This window comes from Fusarium subglutinans (assembly GCF_013396075.1).
Source record: "Fusarium subglutinans strain NRRL 66333 chromosome Unknown NRRL66333_c0000020, whole genome shotgun sequence".
NCBI classification, from domain to species: Eukaryota; Fungi; Ascomycota; class Sordariomycetes; order Hypocreales; family Nectriaceae; genus Fusarium; species Fusarium subglutinans.
This window is the reverse complement of record NW_023502083.1, coordinates 245,505-267,427: the sequence shown is the minus strand read 5'-3', so window position 1 is coordinate 267,427 and position 21,923 is coordinate 245,505. Positions and strand designations below refer to the sequence as shown.

At 47.6% G+C, this 21,923-nt stretch overlaps 8 protein-coding genes across 8 annotated transcripts; 5 read left to right on the top strand and 3 right to left on the bottom strand.

The window, feature by feature from the left end:
• Window positions 1-298: 298 nt before the first annotated feature.
• On the top strand, window positions 299-964 carry FSUBG_2430 (uncharacterized protein; the record flags this gene model as incomplete). Its single annotated transcript, XM_036680202.1, has 2 exons — window positions 299-828; window positions 877-964. The coding sequence occupies 2 exons, from the start codon at window positions 299-301 to the stop codon at window positions 962-964; spliced, it is 618 nt and encodes a 205-aa protein (XP_036542107.1).
• Window positions 965-3,823: 2,859 nt separating this feature from the next.
• FSUBG_2429 (alpha-d-xyloside xylohydrolase) lies at window positions 3,824-5,864 on the top strand (the record flags this gene model as incomplete). Its single annotated transcript, XM_036680200.1, has 2 exons — window positions 3,824-4,703; window positions 4,753-5,864. The coding sequence occupies 2 exons, from the start codon at window positions 3,824-3,826 to the stop codon at window positions 5,862-5,864; spliced, it is 1,992 nt and encodes a 663-aa protein (XP_036542106.1).
• Window positions 5,865-5,954: 90 nt separating this feature from the next.
• FSUBG_2428 (transcription factor ZMS1) lies at window positions 5,955-8,836 on the bottom strand (the record flags this gene model as incomplete). Its single annotated transcript, XM_036680199.1, has 3 exons — window positions 5,955-6,998; window positions 7,150-7,191; window positions 7,238-8,836. 3 exons carry the CDS (start codon window positions 8,834-8,836, stop codon window positions 5,955-5,957), a joined length of 2,685 nt encoding a protein of 894 aa, XP_036542105.1.
• Window positions 8,837-10,176: 1,340 nt separating this feature from the next.
• FSUBG_2427 (maltose permease) lies at window positions 10,177-11,802 on the top strand (the record flags this gene model as incomplete). Its single annotated transcript, XM_036680198.1, has 1 exon — window positions 10,177-11,802. One exon carries the CDS (start codon window positions 10,177-10,179, stop codon window positions 11,800-11,802), a length of 1,626 nt encoding a protein of 541 aa, XP_036542104.1.
• A 2,877-nt stretch (window positions 11,803-14,679) lies between these two features.
• FSUBG_2426 (uncharacterized protein) lies at window positions 14,680-15,660 on the top strand (the record flags this gene model as incomplete). Its single annotated transcript, XM_036680197.1, has 3 exons — window positions 14,680-14,933; window positions 15,030-15,232; window positions 15,281-15,660. 3 exons carry the CDS (start codon window positions 14,680-14,682, stop codon window positions 15,658-15,660), a joined length of 837 nt encoding a protein of 278 aa, XP_036542103.1.
• Window positions 15,661-16,397: 737 nt separating this feature from the next.
• On the top strand, window positions 16,398-16,759 carry FSUBG_2425 (uncharacterized protein; the record flags this gene model as incomplete). Its single annotated transcript, XM_036680196.1, has 2 exons — window positions 16,398-16,613; window positions 16,697-16,759. 2 exons carry the CDS (start codon window positions 16,398-16,400, stop codon window positions 16,757-16,759), a joined length of 279 nt encoding a protein of 92 aa, XP_036542102.1.
• A 1,604-nt stretch (window positions 16,760-18,363) lies between these two features.
• Window positions 18,364-19,067, bottom strand: FSUBG_2424 (uncharacterized protein; the record flags this gene model as incomplete). The annotated part of the gene is made up of 3 exons (XM_036680195.1): window positions 18,364-18,647; window positions 18,727-18,961; window positions 19,011-19,067. 3 exons carry the CDS (start codon window positions 19,065-19,067, stop codon window positions 18,364-18,366), a joined length of 576 nt encoding a protein of 191 aa, XP_036542101.1.
• Window positions 19,068-20,437: 1,370 nt separating this feature from the next.
• On the bottom strand, window positions 20,438-21,478 carry FSUBG_2423 (uncharacterized protein; the record flags this gene model as incomplete). Its single annotated transcript, XM_036680194.1, has 1 exon — window positions 20,438-21,478. One exon carries the CDS (start codon window positions 21,476-21,478, stop codon window positions 20,438-20,440), a length of 1,041 nt encoding a protein of 346 aa, XP_036542100.1.
• Window positions 21,479-21,923: the final 445 nt, after the last annotated feature.

Genomic DNA, 21,923 nt, shown 5'->3' with positions numbered 1-21,923 from the left:
CAGCAAGCATCGCCTCATTCAGTCTTCGTTTGCCTTGAATGCTCTTTTACATCCTTTCATTTCACTTAAGACAACTTCATTATACCTTCTGGACGTTCACTTTACCTGCTATACCTGGCAGTCTCTCCTCGCACATCCAGACAAGTCAACTACGCTGCTGCGCTTTCATACTCGCTACGTTACATGAAGATTATCTGATTACCTATAAGTGATCTTATATTAGGTTCGTAAAAGCTGCTTCTTGCTCTTCCAATGTCTGTCGCGACAGGAAGCTGACCCTTACAGACCAACTTCCAGCATGTCTCCCGCCCCTGAAGACGGACTTCAGGTCACTCTTTACCAGGCTCCTTCCGACCCCCATGGCGTTATAATAACAAAGGACGCGATCATCGCCAGGCTAATGGCGGACCTAGCCCAGGCGAATGCAGACAAGGAAGATCTCCAGGCTCGTCTCACGAAACAGAAGCAGAGTGAGACGATTTTAGAGAATATCAATGACGAGCAAGACGCCAGGGTCGCCGAACTAGAAGTCAAGCTCCGCCGGCAAATGAAAAAATACAGAGATCTGAAGCGTGAGCGAGATGTCTTCGACCGAGCCCTTGACAGACAAGACTATGAGATCGTTGAATTGAAGAAGGAAGTCTCCGGACAGAACAAGAAGCTCAACGACCAGGAGAGGGAGATTGAGAGGCTAGAGACCCAGCTAGGCATCTGGGAGAGGGTTGTCGATGAGGATAATGCCTCGACAAATTCCGATTCTTCTTCCACGGACTATAACTTGATGGATATCGCTAGCGACGAGGAGGAGGAAGAGGACATCGACGAAGAGTGCGGATATTTTCCCGCTAGATAGTACAATGATTCGGACAACTCCAGCACCAGCACCAGCTCCAACTCCAGCTCCAGCTCCAGCACCGGCACCATCAGCATCGAGTCAGAGGACGAGGCTATGGATGACAACTAGATGATTCTCAACAGCACAGTAAGTATCTATAGAGCCTGCTGATACCTCATTCTTCTTACTAATCTGTGTCAGTCTCATCGCCCAGACTTTTCCATAAGTTTTTCCGCATTCATTATCGGACAATTCGAATTAGCCAGGGTATAAGGTATAAGGTATAAGGCAATAGGGGCATAGGGGTGTTTTGCTTTGGTACTTCGGGCTCAAGGGCACTATGGTGATCTGGGAGACAGGGGTTTTATCACGATGCTATATCGAAACACAGGCTTTTGCCCAGGAACAATAAACTCGCGATTTGAAGGTTCTATTCTATTTATTTGTGATGCTGTGATGCTGTGGTGTTGTAGTGTTGTGATATAGAGAGAGTATTGTCTGTGCTCCTCTGCGACCGTTAAGTCACAGACATTTCTACCAAGGATCCACATGAGTGATCTTGGTAGATGCTCTCGAGAAACTACGATGCGGACAATTCTACGGACCATACCACGAACATTGAGCAAGTTGTGGAATGGCATCCTGTTATCCCCATTGCTGTCATCTCTCTTGTCGTTGGAGGCGCAATGGAGCTTAGCCGATCTTGAAACTCTGCCCACAGGTGACGTCCACGTATATGGCATTCATCAAACTTGGCTTCATACACCATTGTAGGGCTATTACCTTCGTACTCGGTATTCTCCGCAATCTTTCTCGTTGTTGGTGACTACCCAAAAGCAGTCTGTTGACAGTGTTTTCGAGGCGATCGATGGCCTTCTATTGCTCCGAGACCGTTTCAGACAACTGCGTGATCAAAGTGCTGGAGCGTGACTTGCCGTCACCCGGGCCACGATGGTAGATTAAGCTCTTATCGATCTCCCTTCCGCACCGAGTGAGGACGGCTTTGATGGTGCCATTGCAGTATCGTCGGAGGATCTTGACACCGTACACACCGACCAAGTCCGTTAACGGCGTCTACGTAGCCTCCTATTTGAAGGGATGTCAGATAAATGAGTCGCCTTGAAAGGGTACTGAGGGACTCTCACTTGAGCTCATGGCTTCGTTTCTTTTTCCGTCAGTCGGATGCTTCCCGCTGAGGGTTGCACAATGGATCCTTTCATAGTGTCGGCACAGAAATCTCTCGTCTTGGTATTCGCTCTACCCTAATTAGCCTTCGGAATAAATATGATGCTTTGAGGACAAGACTTACGAAGTCTCAAAGGATCCTGCTGATGTCCTCGTGCCAACGGCACTAGACCTCGCTAGGTACGATACGGATAAATGCATCCTGTGCAGATTAGTTTCGGTTTGAGAACGGATACGACAAAGTGACCACAAACCTTGAAGTCGGGAGGCGCTACTTTATCATCAGGGCGATCACGGACGGGTCTTGTAACATTTGTAAGCTTCGCTGGTTCGGAAGTTCATCACGAGATGCTGGCTATGAGACCTGACGAGAAGGCGAAATCGTGAAGGAGTCTGATGAGGAATGAGGAAAGGGGAAAACCAGTGACAATTGAAAGGAGGGGATTCGTGTTCAACTGTTGTTCATATCACATAATGAGGTTGCCAGCTGGAGACGCGGGAGTTGTCAAGTTGTGCAGTACCAGGGAATATTAACAGGTGTCAACACTGCAGCGTCACGCACCGATGTAGCGTCTAGAGGCAGAAAATTTGATAGCATCCACTATTTGGTAGAACAGACAATACATTTGAACAGAAGTCCGTTCTATCGGCACTTTACTTACCACTAACAGACTCATCAGCATCTAACAGTATGGTACCAACGGTATAGCAACACTGTCGCTATCACAATACAAATCCACTATCCTCGTGCTTGCATACCTGGTAGTATTATTGATGGTTGCTCCTCAATTACTAAAATTTTACACAATGACCATCTTCAATGTGATCCTCAAAACCAAGGGTAGCATCGCGTTCTGAATGTGCTCGCGCTGTTATAGCCAACCGATGCTGCCACGGACCAGATTGTCGCGAGTATAGTTGCAGACAATTCAAGAGTTATAGACAATTCAAGAGTTACAGACAATTCTAAGAGTTGCAGACAATTCCAAAGTCGCAGATATTTCAAGAGGTGCAGCCTTAATTTACCCCTGAGGTTATACATCTTTGTCTTTGATATCTTTTATCCTCTTTCGGGTGGTTCTCTCATATCCTTAGCCCCGAACCCTCTATTTCTAGATTCAGGCAAACGTCCACTTAAGAATAGGATTTGTCTGCAACCACTATCCTGTTACTTAAAAACGCCAATATATTCTTCTGCAAAGACTATAATTCATTCTCGCATCCACTAGAATTATCTTAGCGTTTACCTGACCGCGCTCAGCGGGCTCACTCTTCATGTCTCAGTGGTACACAGGCACGATATTGCAGCACATTTGGATAACAACAGAAAAAGCTTGAGTGCCGAATATTTGTCTAAAGGCTCACTAAGTTTACACTAAATCATACTAAATTCATCCAAGTCTTTCTGCCATTTAGGATAAATGTCCTAAGCTCTTTAGCCTCTGTAGTCTTTATAGATTAATCGTCACAATGCGACAATACGTATCATTGTCCAAAGCATATGACACTGACTAGCCAAAAGAATAAATCAGAAGTCCGGCGGGGGATGGAGATGCTTAGCCTGTGGTTTCCCCGCGAATTCTGTCATTGGATTGTCAATTTGGTGCCCGACTGGAGGACTTCATTACTCCGGTGGGGAAGCGATTGGCTTACACGGCATGACGATCATCGAATGAGATACTTATTACATGAAAGCAGAATGGAAAAGAGAAACCCGTAGACTTTGTGACAACATAGAATTGGACTATCTTCTTACCTTCTGACTCTCATCTCAAGGCAGTATCATTAAGGCTGGCAAACATCATGTTCTTCAACGACAAGACTCGCCTCCGCTACAAATACGATGCGGAGGAACTCTGGATTGAACCATGGGGTACAAATGCATTCCGTGTGAGGGCTACCAAAGCTGCTGTGATGCCATCACAAGATTGGGCGCTTCAGAAGCTTGCAGAAGTGACGCCAGAAATCGAGATTTCTGAGGAGTCTGCATCTATCAAGAATGGCAACATCAAAGCCCGCATCTCCCGCCAAGGCAAATTGATCATTGAAAAGAGTGACGGGAAGCTGATTCTGGAAGAGTACTCTCGTCATAGACGGGATCTTCTCGACCCAAAGTGCAGTGCTCTGGAAGTGGAGGCCCGCGAGTTCAAGGGAATTCTGGGAACAGACAACTATCATCTGACAATGCGTCTTGAGAGCGTCAATCCAGACGAGAAGATCTTTGGGATGGGCCAGTACCAACAGCCTTGGCTTGACCTAAAGGGACTCGATCTTGAGCTTGCCCACCGCAACTCTCAAGCAAGCGTTCCCTTCGCCGTGTCCTCGCTTGGATATGGACTCTTGTGGAACAACCCCGCGATAGGAAGGGCTGTATTTGGCAAGAACATCATGAGCTTCGAAGCATTCTCAACTCAGATCCTCGACTATTGGATTGTCGCAGGGGACACGCCAGCGGAAATAGTCGAAGCTTATGCAGATGCCACTGGCAAAGTTCCCATTATGCCTGAGTATGGACTCGGGTTTTGGCAGTGTAAGCTCCGATATCAAACGCAAGAGGAGCTCCTAGAGGTGGCTAGGGAGTACAAGCGCCGAGAAATTCCAATTGATCTCATAGTCATCGATTTCTTCCATTGGCCTAAGCAAGGTGATTGGAAATTCGACTCGGACTACTGGCCTGACCCTGGTGAGTCCAACTGAAGACACCACAGAAAAAGATTGCTAACAACGATCAGACGCCATGGTAAAAGAGCTCACAGATCTCGGAATCGAGCTCATGGTTTCTATCTGGCCAACTGTTGATAAAACAGCTGAGAATTACCAGTACATGCTGGAGCATGGATATTTGATCCGAACTGATAGAGGCGTCCGTATCGGCCTCGACTTCCAGGGCCAAACGGTACATATTGACACCACAAACCCAGACGCAAGGAAATACATATGGGATACAGTAAACAAAAACTACTACTCCAAAGGCATCAAGGCGTTCTGGCTCGATGAAGCAGAGCCAGAATATGCAGCATACGACTTTGACAACTATCGATACTGGCTAGGCTCCAACGGGACGATTGGCAATATCTATCCCGTCAACTATGCTCAAGCCTTTTATGAAGGCCAAGAAGCAGCGGGTCAGAAAAACATTGTCAATCTCCTTCGCTGTGCTTGGGCCGGCAGCCAGAAGTACGGAGCTCTTGTGTGGAGCGGAGATATTGCTTCTTCATGGTCTAGCTTCCACAACCAACTATGCGCAGGCCTCAACATGGGTCTTTCGGGCATCCCCTGGTGGACCACAGATATCGGCGGGTTTCATGGAGGTGATCCAAACGACGAAGACTTCAGAGAGCTCTTTGTGCGGTGGTTCCAGTGGGGCGCATTCTGCCCTGTTATGAGGCTTCATGGTGATCGTGAGCCTCAACAACCACAGCAAGGGACGACCGGCGGTGCGACATGTCGCAGTGGAGCACCTAACGAAGTCTGGTCTTATGGCCCTCAAGTTTACGATATCTGTGTCAAGTATATCAAGATCCGGGAGGACCTCCGACCGTATACTCGAAAGCTTATGAAAGAAGCACATGAAAAGGGAACACCAGTCATGCGACCTCTGTTCTATGAGTTCCCTGACGATAAGAATTCCTGGAACATTTCGACTCAGTACCTCTACGGTGACAAGTATCTGGTCTGTCCTGTATTGAAACCAGGTCAAACTAAGACAGAGGTCTACCTACCCAAGCTCTCAAATGGAGAGAAATGGTCTTCTTTCAACGGTGACGAGTCTTACGAATCCGGAACAACTGTCACGGTTGACTGTCCTTTGACTCAAATGCCTGTCTTTGTTCGAGGAGCATGAGCCTTTTGGGCCGTTGGGCGTTCATGGTAAGTAGAGCACTCTGGCGGAGCGGGTATCTCAAGATGACAATAGGAAATTGAGAAAAGGTTATTAGAATACACGCGTTCCGCTTGCACGTCCGTTTTCTTGTGCAGTGGTACCACGTAACAGACTTGCCAACCCCTTAACATAGGAAGCTTCGATCCCCCATTCCTTGTTCTTGGCTCTTGCATGTGATAACATCCTTATTCCTTCTTTGAGAATCTTTGGTGGAGCATTGGGGCTACAGATATTGCCGACTTTTTGACAGTGGCCAGTCATCTTATGGCCTAGGCGTATGTAAACTTGGACCATTTCATCATCACAAGGACGATCCAGATGGATGAACGTCGGATCTGGCTCCTCCTCGCTCTCTTCCTCATTATCTCGAACCGATCCCTGCGATTCACCATCACCTGAAGCTGGTACCGACCTTGATACTGCATCACCGTGTTGTTGCTGGGACTCAGTCCTAGGGGTATTGAACACGCTGTAAGCCCATATCGAGAGGGTAGCAAGGTAAATAGCATGGGGCTCTATGAAGTCGTTGCTACTATATCGACGGACATGCCACAACAAAGCGCCAGCATGGATTATGGATAGCCTTGCCTTATACTGGTCGATGTTGGCCCAGCGTTGAATGTGATTACAGGCTTCCGAGTATTCCATATTGTTCTGAAGTTCACTTCCATTTTGCCGTAGGACTGCAGACGCAGCGACCTTCTGGAAATGCTTCGTAGGTGTCAAGATATATAACCGGGAAAGGTGGAGGTGAAGAATCGTCGGGTGCTCCGTCCCACCAGCATTGGCCGCTTTGCCATTCGCTTTCCAATGCAAGATATCAAAGGCGTCGCAGGCACTGTTTCTCCATCTTGTGATCATTTCAAGAGTTGGCGGCCATGTTTCAGTCACGGAAACTGATTCCTTTCGTGGCTCAACATGAGCAACTGGAACCCATCGTGACAAGGCCGTTCCATACTGGTAGGCTGCTTCCTTGGTCCTCGCACAAACTGCGTATATCAAGACGATGTTTCCAAACTCCGTTAAGTTGGATGGCTGCCGATTTTCCATATAAAGAAGATGAAGTGCCTCGAGTACCGTGACTATCCGAAGGTTCTAAAGTCAGTATAAGCCAGATGTCGCTCGCCTGGAATTCCAAATACAAACCCTGATGCGCGTCTCTACTTTGTATTTGTTCCACGGTTGGCTGGTTCCATATCGACTCTCGGCACGGCAGTCTTGTTTTAAGCTCGTGTACTTTCAATACCTGAGGACAGTTAAATTCGTGGGAGACGATCGTGTCAAGGACCTAGATAACCATGAGAGTGTGTCTCTGGAGATTAGAGCAAACTTACCCAAATCATCAAGCCAGTGCGCAACTTTGACTGAGTTTGCATCCATGCTGTGACAGCTACATCGCCATCTTGAACTGGCGTGTCAGTAGTTAGTGCTGGGGTCTGTGAAAGTAGATCCATTGTCCTGCATTCTTCTATCAGAGCGAGCCTTTGATACAGAGCCCAGTTCATTATGACTTCTTGGCCGCTATGAATTCGAGAGATCATGTTCAGAATAGATGCTTGAAGTGTTTGGAGGTCCATCCGGCCTTGTGATTGAAAGTTGCCTGGCACCCAAATACCGCTTGCACTACCAGTGTTTTCTTTGATTATGGAGTCAACCCTGTGCTTCAAGCCCTTGTCTAGAAGTTCTGACATAACCGATGACCACCTACTCCCAGCATATCGAGCACCAGTGGTTGCTACAGCTAGTAACAGGATCCAGTTGTCTGAATTTTGCCAGACGGAGGAGTTTTTCTGTAGAAACGGATACGTCGGGTGAAAGCATTGGTAATAAAGCAGCACAAAGCCCCTAATGCTTTCCAGAGGGGGGATCTGGACGTCTAAATCCAGTGACGGATCGATCCCAATCTCATCCTGAACCACGGAAGATAGTTTGGAGTAGAGAGCCTCTGGCACAAAAGTATTATCAGAGGATTCTCGCATACTCGCTACTAAGGATTTTAGATAACTGTAGTCTGAACCATCTGCTTCAGGGAGGCGAGGATCCTGTTCAGGACGATTGCTCTGTAAGCTGGCCTGCTGGGGGAGTAGTTGGCCACGAAATGGAGCTCTAGCTGCTGTTCCATCCACGTAGAGGGCCCCATTGGTTGAAGATGAGGCATTTGAACCGTTAATGCTACTCGCATGTCCATCGTAAGGGCTTTCCACAACTGTTGGGTAGTGTGTCTGATCGATTTCGATGGCTGGCGTTTCCATTGGGCCATTGATGCTCATATTGACGTCCAGGTGCTGTTCTGGGACCCAAGAAGAGACAGGATTAGGCCCGGTTAGTTCAGAAGGAAATGTGTATGCCATTGAACCAAGGCCTTCGGGGATAACCGACAATTGATTCTCCCACAATGAAGCAAACTGACTGTCGGAGAGCCAATTGATATTGGGGATAGACATGGTGAGATCCGGTACCTCTTGAAAGCTTCCCATGTCATCGATTTGGAGCATTGGGTCCATTGGTTGTGGCGCAACAGCAATTGACTCGTCATTAGGTGGCCAAGTTCCGTCTGCTGGAGGAACCGTGAAAGCGTTAGAACCATCGATATTCCAAGAAAGGTTGTTGGCATCATTTATTCCGCTATTGTTCATAGCCAGCTCTGTTTCTCTTGGCTCGTTGTCCACGGGCTCTTTGCCGACGGGCTCTGTGTCTGACGGTTCTGTTCTTACTGGCTCCGTTTTCGCCGACTCGGTTCCTAATGGCTCTGTTTCCACTGGTACTGTTGCCAATGGCTCCGATGCCTGGATATCATTTTCACTCCCCGCATCTTCGTTCAAGTCTTGTGCTGGTAATGGTTCGGGTGACTCAAGAGTCGAACTCTTCCTCTTCCTTCCCCTCCTCTTCTTCTCATTTTGGGGCACAGGTTGAGGTTTTTGTGTCCTGGGCATAGGGTAAACGCAATCGAAATGCCTTTTTTTACATCTTGTGCATGGCAAGTCTCTTGAGCAACGCATGCGGGCAAACGCACATTCTGTGCACGCTCTGAGTGACACTTGTTCAACCGCGGTTAAGGGATTTGTGTGTGTGAGTTCGTGTCTCCGGAGAACATCTAGGCGTGCAAAAGATTTATTGCATTTCGTACAGGAAAATGGCTTCTCAAGGGTATGGACTCTCAAATGGCGATTTAGATGTTCCTGGCGTGTGAAGATGCGCCTACAGTGGCGGCACTGCACGCTTTCTGTCTCGCCATCGCTCTCCATCTTGCTATACACTCACGACGCTGCGATGAGGTTCATTCGTGAATCATTTTCTCGTGATGGATGTCGTTGGATAGTTGCGAGCTTCAAGGATGTCGCAGTGCGGAGTAAGACAAGCGAAGGTGGCGGGATGGATCTTTCTTGTTCCGCATTGGTGACCTGACTTTCCGTTTTCTTCAAGATGCATCATATCATCAACGAATGAGCAGATGGAAGGAGCTGGCTCGCCATAGTAACATTCACATATTCCATTCTTACCTACCTACTAACCTACCTTATCTTGAGCCGACCTGCATGTGATGATGTAACCACATGGGGTACCTTCCTGAGGTTGACCATACCGGTCTCAATTCCGATACCTCAACTGCGACTCCATCAGATATCACTTCTTCTACTTTACTCTCGCCAATCACAACCCCCAAAGATATCCGACATTTGCTACAACGAAACAAAGGTCTTATGGACAACACGTTTGATCACAGTTCACGGATCAAAGTTCCCAGCAGGCACATCTTTCCTCATGCGCGTAATCCGGGATCAAGCCGGACATGCAGGCTGAGCTCCTCATCGACGTTACAGCAATGCAGTCCGGTATTTAGCCAAATACGAGGCTCAATGTCGTCAAAGTTGCAGTGACATTGACAGAAGTGTCTCCCCTCCCCCGCCGGACCTTGAGCACAATTAAAGCTCCGGCGGGGGGTCAAAACACCATGAGATCTGTACCCATCCGTCCCCCCACTGGAACCCCATATTCTTCAACACGAGCTAGGGCAATAAGCTTTTGGAGACCCTTGGCAGAATATCCCCAGATTCTACCCCACAATCCCCGGTTGATCATCAAGAAACCGGGATTTTCGTAGACAACATGGGACGAAGCGCCTGGGGTTCGTCAGGCGATCAATGTCTGTGGTCTCAGTTGTTTCCCTATAAATGAAGCTCATGCCGCCGATCCTGGCACGTCTCGACAAGCAGTCAGTGTCTTATCCTGGCCTCAGGTACACACAGGCCTCCATTGCATATTTTCCTGCATCATGGCTGCTATTACAGACGACAAGGTAGCTAGGGTCAGCGAAGATGACCATGCCCCGAATTATGATACGGTCAAAGACGCATCCATCGCAAAGCAGGCTGCAGAAGAGGAGCACAACCTCACATTGCTGCAAGCCATTCGGAAATATCCCAAGGCCGTCATGTGGTCGGTCCTTCTCTCTACCTCGATCATCATGGAGGGTTACGATATCGTTCTTATCTCATCCTTCTTCGCCCAACCATCTTTCCGAGAGCACTATGGAAGCTACCAGCCCAAAACCAACTCCTGGCAAATCACAGCTTCCTGGCAGAATGCACTTTCGAACGCCGTGAGCGTTGGGACTATTATTGGCGCGTTTGCCAATGGTTACTTCACTTATAAGTTCGGCTACCGCAAAGTACTTCTTACTTCCCTGGTTGCCATTTGTGGCTGCATCTTTATCTCCTTCTTCTCACCGAGTCTGCCTGTCCTTCTTGTTGGTCAGTTCCTTTGCGGCATTCCATGGGGTGTTTTCGCCACCATGGCTCCTGCATATGCATCAGAGGTCTGCCCCATGGCATTGAGAGGATATTTGACTGTCTATGTCAACCTCTGCTGGGCCATAGGACAATTGATTTCGGCTGGAGTACAAGCAGGCTTCTCGAATACGACCGGGCATTGGTCCTACCGAATCCCGTTCGCAATCCAATGGGCATGGCCTGTCCCTTTATTCATCGTCCTTTTCTTCGCCCCCGAGTCCCCTTGGTACTACGTCCGGATTGGTGATTACGAAAACGCCGAGAAGTCAATCACCCGTCTGAGTTCCTCAACAACTCCTGGTCATGCAAAGCAGGCTCTTGCCATGATGATACATACCAATGAGATTGAAAAGTCCATCGACCAAGGTACTTCGTATCTGGATTGCTTCCGGGGGGTTGACCGACGCAGAACCGAAATTGCCTGCATGGCCTTTGCTGCCCAGCCTTTTTGTGGATCTTCCATGGGTGGTACTCCGACTTTCTTTTTCGTGCAGGCTGGCTTGCCTGAGTCGATTTCTTTCAGAATGTCTGTTGGTGGTCTTGGGATTGCGTCTGTGGGCACAATCATATCATGGTGGCTGCTTCCCCTTGGTCGACGTACATTGTATCTTTGGGGACTTGGCTTGCTCACAGCTGTGCTGATGATTGTTGGATTCATCAGCGTCGGTGCTGGAGACTCCCAGGGAGGAAACTACGCCCAAGCCAGCATGATGCTCATATGGTTGGGCGTGTATTACATGACCGTTGGACCTGTTTGTTACGCAATCATCTCGGAGGTTTCTTCGACCAGACTGAGAAACAAGTCTGTTTGTGTCAGCCGAATTGCCTATTACATCGCTCAGATTATCTGCAATGTGGTCAACCCTTATATGCTCAACCCGACTGCAGGAAACTGGCGTGGTAAAACTGGCTTTTTCTGGGGAGGTTGCTCTTTTGTCTTCTTCATTTGGACATTTCTCCGCCTTCCTGAAACCCAGAACAAGACATTTGAAGAGCTTGATCTTCTGTTTGCTAATAATGTGGCAACCCGGGAGTTTGCCAAGTACAAGGTGGATGCGTATGCTGAGGATGACAACGTCTTGACCGTTCAAGATACCAACCCTCGCTGATCAGTATAATGTTTGAACTTCCTGAGTTGTCCGGTATTCTCAAACAGAGGTCAATCTGAGAGATATCTTGGAAATACTCTGCTTTGTATTTAATCGTTTGGGATATCATTCTTGTCTATAGCACCCCGGTAGACAGCAGACCAATGTCTATTTAGGTTGAATACTTGTTCTACCTCATCCCCTGGCGAATGCTAGATGTGCAGCTCCGTGAGCCAAATTTCAGATATCTATGCTTGCGAGTAAAGGTGACACCAGCGATGAGAGCGAATTGGGGGATACACATTCTTCACGGAATGCTTGTGATATTTGCAAACTGTTTGTATGTATATTGCTTGCCAGCATTTACCGTTCCTCTTCGTGAACTGAAAATTCTGGTAGCTTCTTCCCTGGCTCACATCTCTCTACTCCCTGTTTCTTATTTACTATAAATATCTCCTCTCTGTTCATGATTTTCACATCTTCGTCTTGTTCTTTTGGATTTCACCATCGTTGCCCCCGCTGAAGAGTCGGGATATTTGGGTTTTCGTCAGCTATATTATATTGTCGAACGATAGTCATATAGTATTTGATTCCAGATGCAACGAACAAGGCAGAGATTCTTGTCCAATTATCGGCGGATGTGGAGATTGCGACTCGTCCTGTGCTTTAACTGTAAGGATTCTTCAACATGGGTTAAGTCAATGAATGCTGACGTATAAAAAGAGTTCCACAAGACCTCTCAATGAGTCTGCGACAACAAATCTCTTGGTGTTCCCAGAACCATAGGGCTTTTCTCTGGCTTCAGGCATGGATCTGATACTGTCTGATGCACCTAGGCTAGACAACAACCACACGGAAAACTTTGGCCTAGCTTCCCATGCTTCTTTCCAAGGCCAGTCACCTAAGTTATGTATCAAGCAATTGATGCCCTTGTTCCAGGTGTGATGAGTATGACTTGATATGAGATCCTTGTCTTGAGCTTATGCTAACATCTCGCAACACTCAGAGGATGGATATATCATTGGGCAAGTTGTTTGGCGCCTCTGAAGCGACGATCTCTTGGGAAGATTCGTAGGATTATGTTATGGAGCTGCTCGTCTTGACTTCAGGCAAAATTATCCCCGTGAGGCTGCGACAGATTGTGGCAGATTCCATCATCTCAGGCCCAGCTCTTCAAGGATGCTGGCGGTAATTGAACGACAGCATCGTCTAAGACTACCATGAAGAAGCTCTCTTCTGCAATGATGACCAGCAGTTCAACTATATGTGGCGGCTGTTATCGCCTCTAGTATAAGTTCTTCTCGACATATTGCCAAGTCTGTGTGAGAACAACCTGTGAGACATTGGCGGTTCGACCGGATCTGCCAACTTGAGGAAAGCACCGTGCCACAGATTGTCCATGGGAACATCATATCGCTGCACAACATGTCAGGCACTGGGTCCATGGATCTCCCTGCTGAAATTCAGATCAAGATCATACGGCTGGCGATTCCTCTCAAGAGTATCGACATATACAACACGAGAAACTCAAATATATACATTTATAGTATCAGCTAGGGTAAGACTCCTCTTGAATTCCCATCTAGCTCCTTGATTATTCTGCCGCTAATATTGTACACACAAGGGGGTTCGGCTTCCTGTCCTTTCGAACCTAGTGACAAGGAGTGCACTACTCTGGTCAGATCCAGGAGTAACGAGGAACATTCACATATTCGAAAGCCAAGCTACATTTTAAAAAGTCCCTTGGGTAACAGATGAAATTGGTCGGGAAGGGTGTCCTGCATAAAATCCTCAGCCTGCAGAATATCATCATGCCCGCCCTGTAATTTATTAACCTCCGACCCGACGAACACACTCTGAATGCCAATACATCAGGTTCAATGGTTTAGAAAACCAAAGACGATACAGAATCTACTTATACCTTATATATATGGGCTGCCACTCATGCGAAGCAACAAAAGCGTGGCTGCAGGGGATACTTCCGACGAAGCTCGGATATGTGTCTTCCCTCCCAGGAGGCGATTCGAGCTGGCTGGGAAGAACGATACCCTAGGTGACATCAACAACGAGAAATCTCCGAGCTACCGATCTGCACAATCAAGTCGCCGATATAGCTTATAAGGTGCTAGGTATGGTACGGTATCATATCATAGCGATGTGCAACTTTGTTGAACGACGAGCATGAGTATCTCATCTCAGGCAGCTGCCCACAGCTGGCGGTTGTCAGAACTTTCTTACCTACCAAGTCTTCTATGAACACCTGAATCTCAACGTGATTCACTCGCACTGGGCTGCAGGATTCCGCCCTAAGCATCCTATTTTCCTTTCTCAAGCCTGAAACCCTTTCCTTCTCCTCCACTTCAAATCCGTTGTCCTCTACCACCAATATCCTCATCGCACCGCCGAGTACACGCAAAAGGATGATGCCACGCAAAAGATGTAGGTAATAGGCGATGCAGGTTATTATTTTACGTTAACGTACTTAAGGTCTCCCACCTGGCTCAGGCGTGGGAAGGCGGAAAGCCCACGATCAACCTTCTGATATAAGGAGTGCGAAGGAGGCGAGGAGGTATCGCGCTAAGCTATCGGAGGAAGAGTCAAAGAAGAAAACAAACTTGTATGCCTATCGCAAAGCCATGACTCGTCAACAAAGGGCTTTTGAGAAGCTGCAGGCAACTGAGGCATATCAAAATGCCAACCCATCGCAGAAGGAGAAAATGTCGAAGGGTCATCGCCGACAGCTCGACAGAATCTAACAAAAGTAGTGAGTGTTTGCAGTCACACCGCTGCTTGACATTTATCTAATCTGGTTTCAGCCGTGATGAGGGGAGACACCCAGACCAACAGGGTGATGGGATAACCGGAGCAGACAATTTCGAACTCACCACATCCTCTACAATGGACGGAGATTCGGATCTGGAGACTGATGATGAATGGGAAGATATAATGCCGAAAGTTGAGAAGATTGAAGAACATTTCGCGTATGCGCGGGCGGCCACTTCCCTCCACCACGTACGCCAGCACTTGACCTCACAACTTGAAAGCCTGCTCTTCAAATGCCTCGCCATTCGACGTACTGTCGGAAGTTGCGACAAGCACACCATGTGCCTCCTGAGAATGAGGAATTTGGCGAGATACTTCTCTGCTTACAGGTGAGCCTACTTCAACTTACCATCACGCCCTTCCAAATTGTCCTCCGCTTTGGCGCTGGCAATGACAAGTGCCATCACCGTACTGACGACTTCTAGATACACCCAGTCTCTATCACCCGAAGGATCCAACCTCTTCACCGTTCAAGAGATGGCAACATGGTTCATTTGCGCCTCATCAATCCACAGTCTGCAGAATACATCTTGTGGTGTCCTTGGCACGAACAAGAAAATGAACTACAACGGCCCAAAGGACTTGAAGATCCGGGGACTCGAGATTCTGTATCGAAATCGACATCTCGGTATATCAATCACTTTAGATATATGTGGCTCATTACTGACAATCGTAGCCACACGACTTTGTTTCATCGAAAATGGTCTCGTAAACACGGGATTCGACTACGACCCGATGGCCATCGACGCAGTAGATGGCAACCCGTGGAGTGGGCACCTAGTTTGGCCACCATGGTTCAGAGATATGCTTAGGGGTAGCGCTCAATCCGGTTCTAAAGGGGCCACGGGATCGGAAAAAGTGGGTGAAGGTGAATTCATCAGTCTTCCGGGTCCATCCTGGCTCTGGACTCGTGATAGCCTCAACTACATCGAGCTACTTGGAAAGAAAATGGAGGGCAAAGGCAAGGATCTTGAGGCATTTTTCTCTATCCTTGCGGGGAAGACGACACCACTTCGCCTACATCGAAGAAGAAAGATGCCCTGGGATCGACGATAGATTCGCCATCTCATCCGCAGATAGGACCGATATTCTCTTACCTCCAGATCGGGCGGTAACACAAGGATTTTAACGGGTATTCTAGCTTCATATATGACGGAATGGGCTAAGATATTGGTAAAACGCTAGATTCGCTGGCGTGGAACCTCCTGCCGAATAGGAGGTTCTTAATGTTGACAGACAGTTTGTAGTAGGCACAGGTTATGCCCAGCAGCTGGAAGTCCCCTCCCTGCATGGTTACCGTTGTCGCTTGAGCATCAGCGTATCCTCCCGCGAAGCCGAATATGAACCTTTGTGCAATCTTACTCTCTTTTTAGATCTGAACTGAATCGATCGCGATACTTCGCGTGCTCTGTCACGTTGAAGACAGCTTTATCTTGGTCCTTGATACGGAGGGATGCGAAGAAAAGCTCAAGACTTTCGTCCTAAGACGCAAAGTATTTACATAAGCTTAGGACAGTTTAGTATATCTTAGGATATCTTAGGAAATTTTATGACCAATTTAGGATAAACTTAGATGAGTTTCAGGCTATTTCCTTTTTCACCCCCTGAGTGGTATTCCAAACTCTTCGGGCCCATGAGGGACTTGACTCCCAATAACTGTCCCGATTGACCTTGTAAAGTACAAACGCAGTGTAATGTCTTAAGTGGGTTGTAGAAAATGAATTTCTGGCGGGCTGATCTCAGGAGATGCCAACCCTGACTACGATTCCTTCACTCCGTAACAAGATTCCAAGATGAAGCCCCTCGAGAACACCACCCTCTCCGACACCCATGACCTACTTCAGAACCCTGCCTTCCGACGATTCTGCGTTAACATGTTCGGAAGAATCGTTGGTCTTTCGTTCAACGAGAACAACGGCTGGACTTCTTTTTTCCATCTCCAGCTCCAGGCCATCGTTAACAGTCCCTGTTTGTTTCTAAATCTTCTCTTGCAAGCCTGGGATAAAGCCGTCCGCGAGACTTATTAAGTGGAGTAGAGTACCTCACAGATGGGAAGCAGTATTGAATCCCTTGTGTACTGCTTCGAGAGTAGCGAGTCATCGACCTGGATCTTCACCCCATCATCGACATCGATGATCATCCAGAGTTCGACTAAACTATTCTTAACGCCGAATGCATAGCCTATGCCATGTTTTCTACCCTTGTAGACAGAACTTAAGATAGTTGCTGAGTGTCTGGATCGCAGCGCCAGTGGTAGTGGCATCTCTGAGATTGGTGGGATAGTTTGGCTGCAATGTGCTATATGCGGAGTCTAGTTTCCCAATATCCTTCCGTATCTCATTGAGGAGGCAGAAAGTGAGGGTGTCAGTCGTAAGCTCTGCCAGCCTCAGATGAGTTCAAGGGAAAACCCATCTCTGTGCTGGGCATCAAGCCTGGGATAAGATGAACAAAATACCGTGGAGGAATTTGCGAATACGTCGAGCAAACCTTGGCGTACAGTTGCCGCATGGGTAGCGAGTGCCCCTCAGGATAATCAACAGGAGAATTCGAGGCAGTAGCGCTATCAAGGTTTATATTGTCTCTTCTGCAAATGTCAGCACTGACGTGGGCGGCCAGTCCACGAAAATGAAGAAGGGCGTAATGGTGATCACCGTGAATCTCGCGGAAACAAGACTTGCGTTTATCATATTCTTGAGATGGGAGACTATTGTAGCTGCATGTATGAGAGAAATCATCGGCAAGAAGCGCTTCATGTCCGCGAAAGACTCTGTTTATGAAATAGCTCTTGTCTTCGCCTGTCAGTTGATTGGACAGATCCTTCTCAGTGAACTCCATTGCCGGTAATCATCATGGTTCCTGACCAGTAACCTAAGGTCCGCATGGTTTTTTTTTATCATAGTCTGCAATTGCCCCGAGTCCACGTTGTCATTGTTCGTTTGCATCGTGTGGGAGTTGTGTAGAGTCAGATGCGGAGCAGAAAAGGCGAAGTCGTGTTTCTTATATATTTAAATATACTGACACTGGTGGGCAGCTGACTTGGAACTTTATGAACTCACTCCCAGATCTCTCTATGAGAAGAGCATTACAAGTCCCTGAAATCGATAAGATGGCAGATCTGTAATCACTGTTGGTCATCTCTTTTGCAATGAGACCCTGTCCTTCATGGGGAAATCCAGATATTGCTAGATCTGCTATTACCCGGGGATGCCATCTTATTCGGTATATCCTGCCAAGCATATGGGCGAAGCTGCTGTCCCGCTCTATGGATTCAATAGCGGAGCAAGCTGAAGCCGATGTTGCAATAGTGGCTGCGATATGTATGCCAAAGACGTTCCTGGCGACATGATCTGTCCTGCGACCCCACAGGTCATAATCTCGTTATCTGTCAATGGGCAAAGGTTATATTCAACATTGCGCCGGCGTTCCTTCCGAAAGTCCATGGCAATACACCCGATACCACTCTGCTTTGAGCCTTGGAATATTAGTTATGCGCCCGTTAAATTGGCATAATGGCTTACATGATACCAATGTTAAACGAAGAGGTCTGTGAAGCCGGATGCCTCCAGATTTGATGGGTTGAGTCTGACATGCTCTTGGTGCACCGAAATACCAACATGATGACTGTTTGCTTCTCATGAGCTTTGAACTGAGATAGAAGAGGGTAGATTTATCCGCATCCACGAGGACAGAGCTGGGGTTCATTGAGGAATCTCCGGACCTCATCCAGATGCCGAAGCTTCTGGAGGCCTCGGCCAATAGTTAATAAGCCTGCCACTCTATCCCCAAATTCTGGGACGAGCCATATGGGGGCCTGCCCGGAGGAGCGGCCTGGGCCTGGCCCATGTGTCGTGGACGAGTTAGCCCCTGAATGCTGTCAGGTCTATGGAGGTAGAGTCTCACTGCTGACTTCCGTTTGCATTCAGGGTTTGGTTCGTTCGGGAGAAATCCGTCATATGTTTCCATTGCAGGCATGGCAGTATCCGTCTGCGTCGTAGTACTAGGAGCCTCGACATCTTTGCTCGTGTCCCATTTTATGCCGTACTCTGATTGAAATCAACGATAAGTCGTAGTTCAATGTGTTAGGTCTGGGTGTATTTACCTTGGGGGCATCCTTGCGGTTACCTGCATATGTGATTGCTTGGATTCCTCCTTCAGCGGGAGAATTCTTGAGTTCGGCATCACCATTAAGTTCACCGTCTTCATTTAGTAATCCAGCCATGTACTGATCTTCAGCCGTGTCATCGGAAGTGTCGAAATCATTTCCATTGGCAGTTATTTCATAGTCGACATAGAGAAGCAAGGAACTATCGGTACGGGTTCCGTCGTTTTCGACAAGACTTCCACGCTGACAAACATACTGTCAATCATTAGCATATGGATGTATGGGTGAGTACTATTGTTCGCACCGTATCGCTATTGCTGTCCCGATCGATCGTAATACGAGAACCTGAAAGTTCCAGCATTCTCGTAGGTCGGATGCTTCGAGCATAGGACAACTTGGCTCAAGTGACTGAATTCCGTCTCCTATCAAGCTTGATCGCTTATGGTCAAAAGGAGCGGCTATCGAAGCGGTGTGAGGATTGATTAATATCCATGAGAATGGCCTACTACCTAATACTGAGGGTCCTAGGACAGCGACTTTCCAAAACAGCCTCGCATGCCCCCTTCGAGGAAGGCAGGTTCTCGAACAACTGACACATTTTAGATTCAGTACCTTAGCTTAACTATTTAGGTACCTAACTCTGTTAAATAGCAGTGCATACGTCGGTTATCTCAATAAGACCTTCTCAATCTAAAAGAGTCAGCCTGCCTAAGTCTAGGATAAACTTAGTGAGAATTATCCTAAGTTTACTCAAAGTTATCCTAAATTTACCTAACTCGTTTTATCATTCGGGGACCAGGGCCTTGAGCCTTCTACGTCACTGACCTACTTCTATATTTGGTCCATCAGAGTAAAAGCTACGGTGATACTGTCACTGTCAACTGACGACAGCCTGCGTCTTGAGTGGAATTATCTAAAGACTAGCAAAAAACTTGATGATTTATCTTGAAATGGCAAGTTGAATTAGCTATGTCTATCACGAAACTGGATCCCATTGGTAGTGGATATAAGAAACACGTAATTCTGACATTTGTGCCTCGGGTCGCCTCGCCAAATACTTATGGTACTACCCGTATATCTGTTGAGAACTTGCTTTCTTCAAGTGTGCTTGTATTAACATCTCATTTCAACTTAGCAAAATACGCCACCTCTGACTGATGCGCATCAACGCGTTCGAAAGTCGTTGACGGTCGTGTACACTATATCTCCCCCTTTTCCCATCCTCGTCCCGCTCTTATGACACCATTATACAACCCAAACTTGCAAGTAGCTCCTCAAATCTGTTGAAATAGTGGCCCATCTGTAACCAGTAATGAGGGTAGAGATAAGAGTACCCCAATGCCGTGAGAAAGCCGCGATCGCCTCAAAATGAATCTGGATAAACGCCCCGCATGGTAAGTAGCCTTCAATCGAAGCTCAGCAGGCTTTTCCCATCCCTGAGCGAGGTCTAACAACATTAAATTGTTCCAAAAACGCACGCAAGTATCCCAGCTTGCATATTCTTCATTTGGACGATGTCTGTAGAGCAAAACGAGGCTCTATCGTATGTTGCGACAAAGGATGTCCTTGGCCCGAGCCTCTCCCCTTGCCTGAGTCATTCCATTTGGTGCTCTGCAGATTGCACTCCATAGTCGCCAAATTTGGATACTGCCACCTGGTTGGCCAACAAGGGAAAGTCGTTCTTAAGCGGTTGGAGCCTCCTCTGTCCGTCTTGTTGCAGATTCAGTCCGACTAACGAGTCATCCGTTTGAACTCAAAGCCAATGTGCTTCATGGCTGGATGATCTGGTAAGTTATACCAGACCTGGAAAGTGACGGCGAGGATAAATTCATCCGTTCTCTTGTACAGCTCGTCGACTCGGACACGTCCTTCAGTCATTGGATGCATCTGGGCCCATGACTGAACGGTGCGTAATGCTTCCCAACCACCGTTGGCGATTTGAACTGACAGAACGACATCAGCCGTCTGTTCGCCCAATTCTTGGCAAGGAGCTGGTATCAGGTATAAGTTTCTATTTTGCCGTACGGGTTGCAATAACAGAGACGGTCCATGGTCTCGAGGGTGTCGAATGAAATGAGGCAGAGAATCCAGCTCCGTCTCCCAAGAATCGTTCAGGGTAAAACTCTTTGTTGCTAGACGGCTGTAGAGCTGTGATGTGGATAAGGCATGTCCGTTTCCATGAGCGCGCTTCAGTTCTCTTACAAGATTTCTACTGAAGCCCCGTTCGCAACCAAGACCATCGTCGCACTCGCCTGCCCCCGAAGCGTAGGCGTAGATCAATTCTTTGTCATGGCCTATGTAGCCGCCAATCTCAATAGGACAGCAGCAGTCTAGAAGAATCAAGAAGTTGACGTCCCAAGGATCTATCATATCATGTCTTAATGAAGGGAACACGAAGTTTTGACCGTCTCCTCCGTGGCCAATGTAGTGTAGGATAGCTATACAATCCTCGTCCATTCTGTTGAATAGAGCACTGAGCGCTGATGTCAATCTTGCTTGGGGGTTTTTGTCCTGTTTCCGGATCACGAGGCCGACGGTATCGTAACCGTAAGTGTTCTGGAAGACATCACGGACTTGCTCGCTGGTGCTTTCGACATTGGGGTGACTGTCCTTGTCTGCCTCGAAGTATACACACAGCACCCGTACTTTTTTGGGTTTGATCTCTGTTACGTCTTCTTGGCTGTATAAGAAACAGGCTTTGATGATGGCGGCGCTGAACTCCTCCGAAGTCATCGGCCTCGAGGGCATCGACTCAAGACCTGGAACGGCCATGGCTGGACTGAATGATGCAGGTGCTGATGAAAGAAAGGAGTAGTAAAAGGAAAGGAAGGGAAGACTCGATGCAAGATATCTTCTCACTTTAAGTTTTTGTTTGCCTTTCTCCTCATTTCAGGCAAAAACATATTCGCGATGCATGCTTCGCTACTTCGTTCAGCTGGGCGGAGACGGAGGATAAGGTTATGAGCATCGACTGAGTTTGTGCGACGAAGCTCTAAAAAAATCCCATCGAGATCGAGAGGTAGGGGATTGACGGCCTCCTACACACGGAGAATGGAGGTATAAGTGATTCCAACATGTATCCCGAAAGAATGGTTTATTCGGGGCTGGTGCATGATGCATCTTGCTTATCTTTATAAGAGTTATACGACAGCCGATAAAGATGCAACCCAATGACATGGCAGCTTATCGCCGGGGACAGGGGGCAGTGAACAAGGCA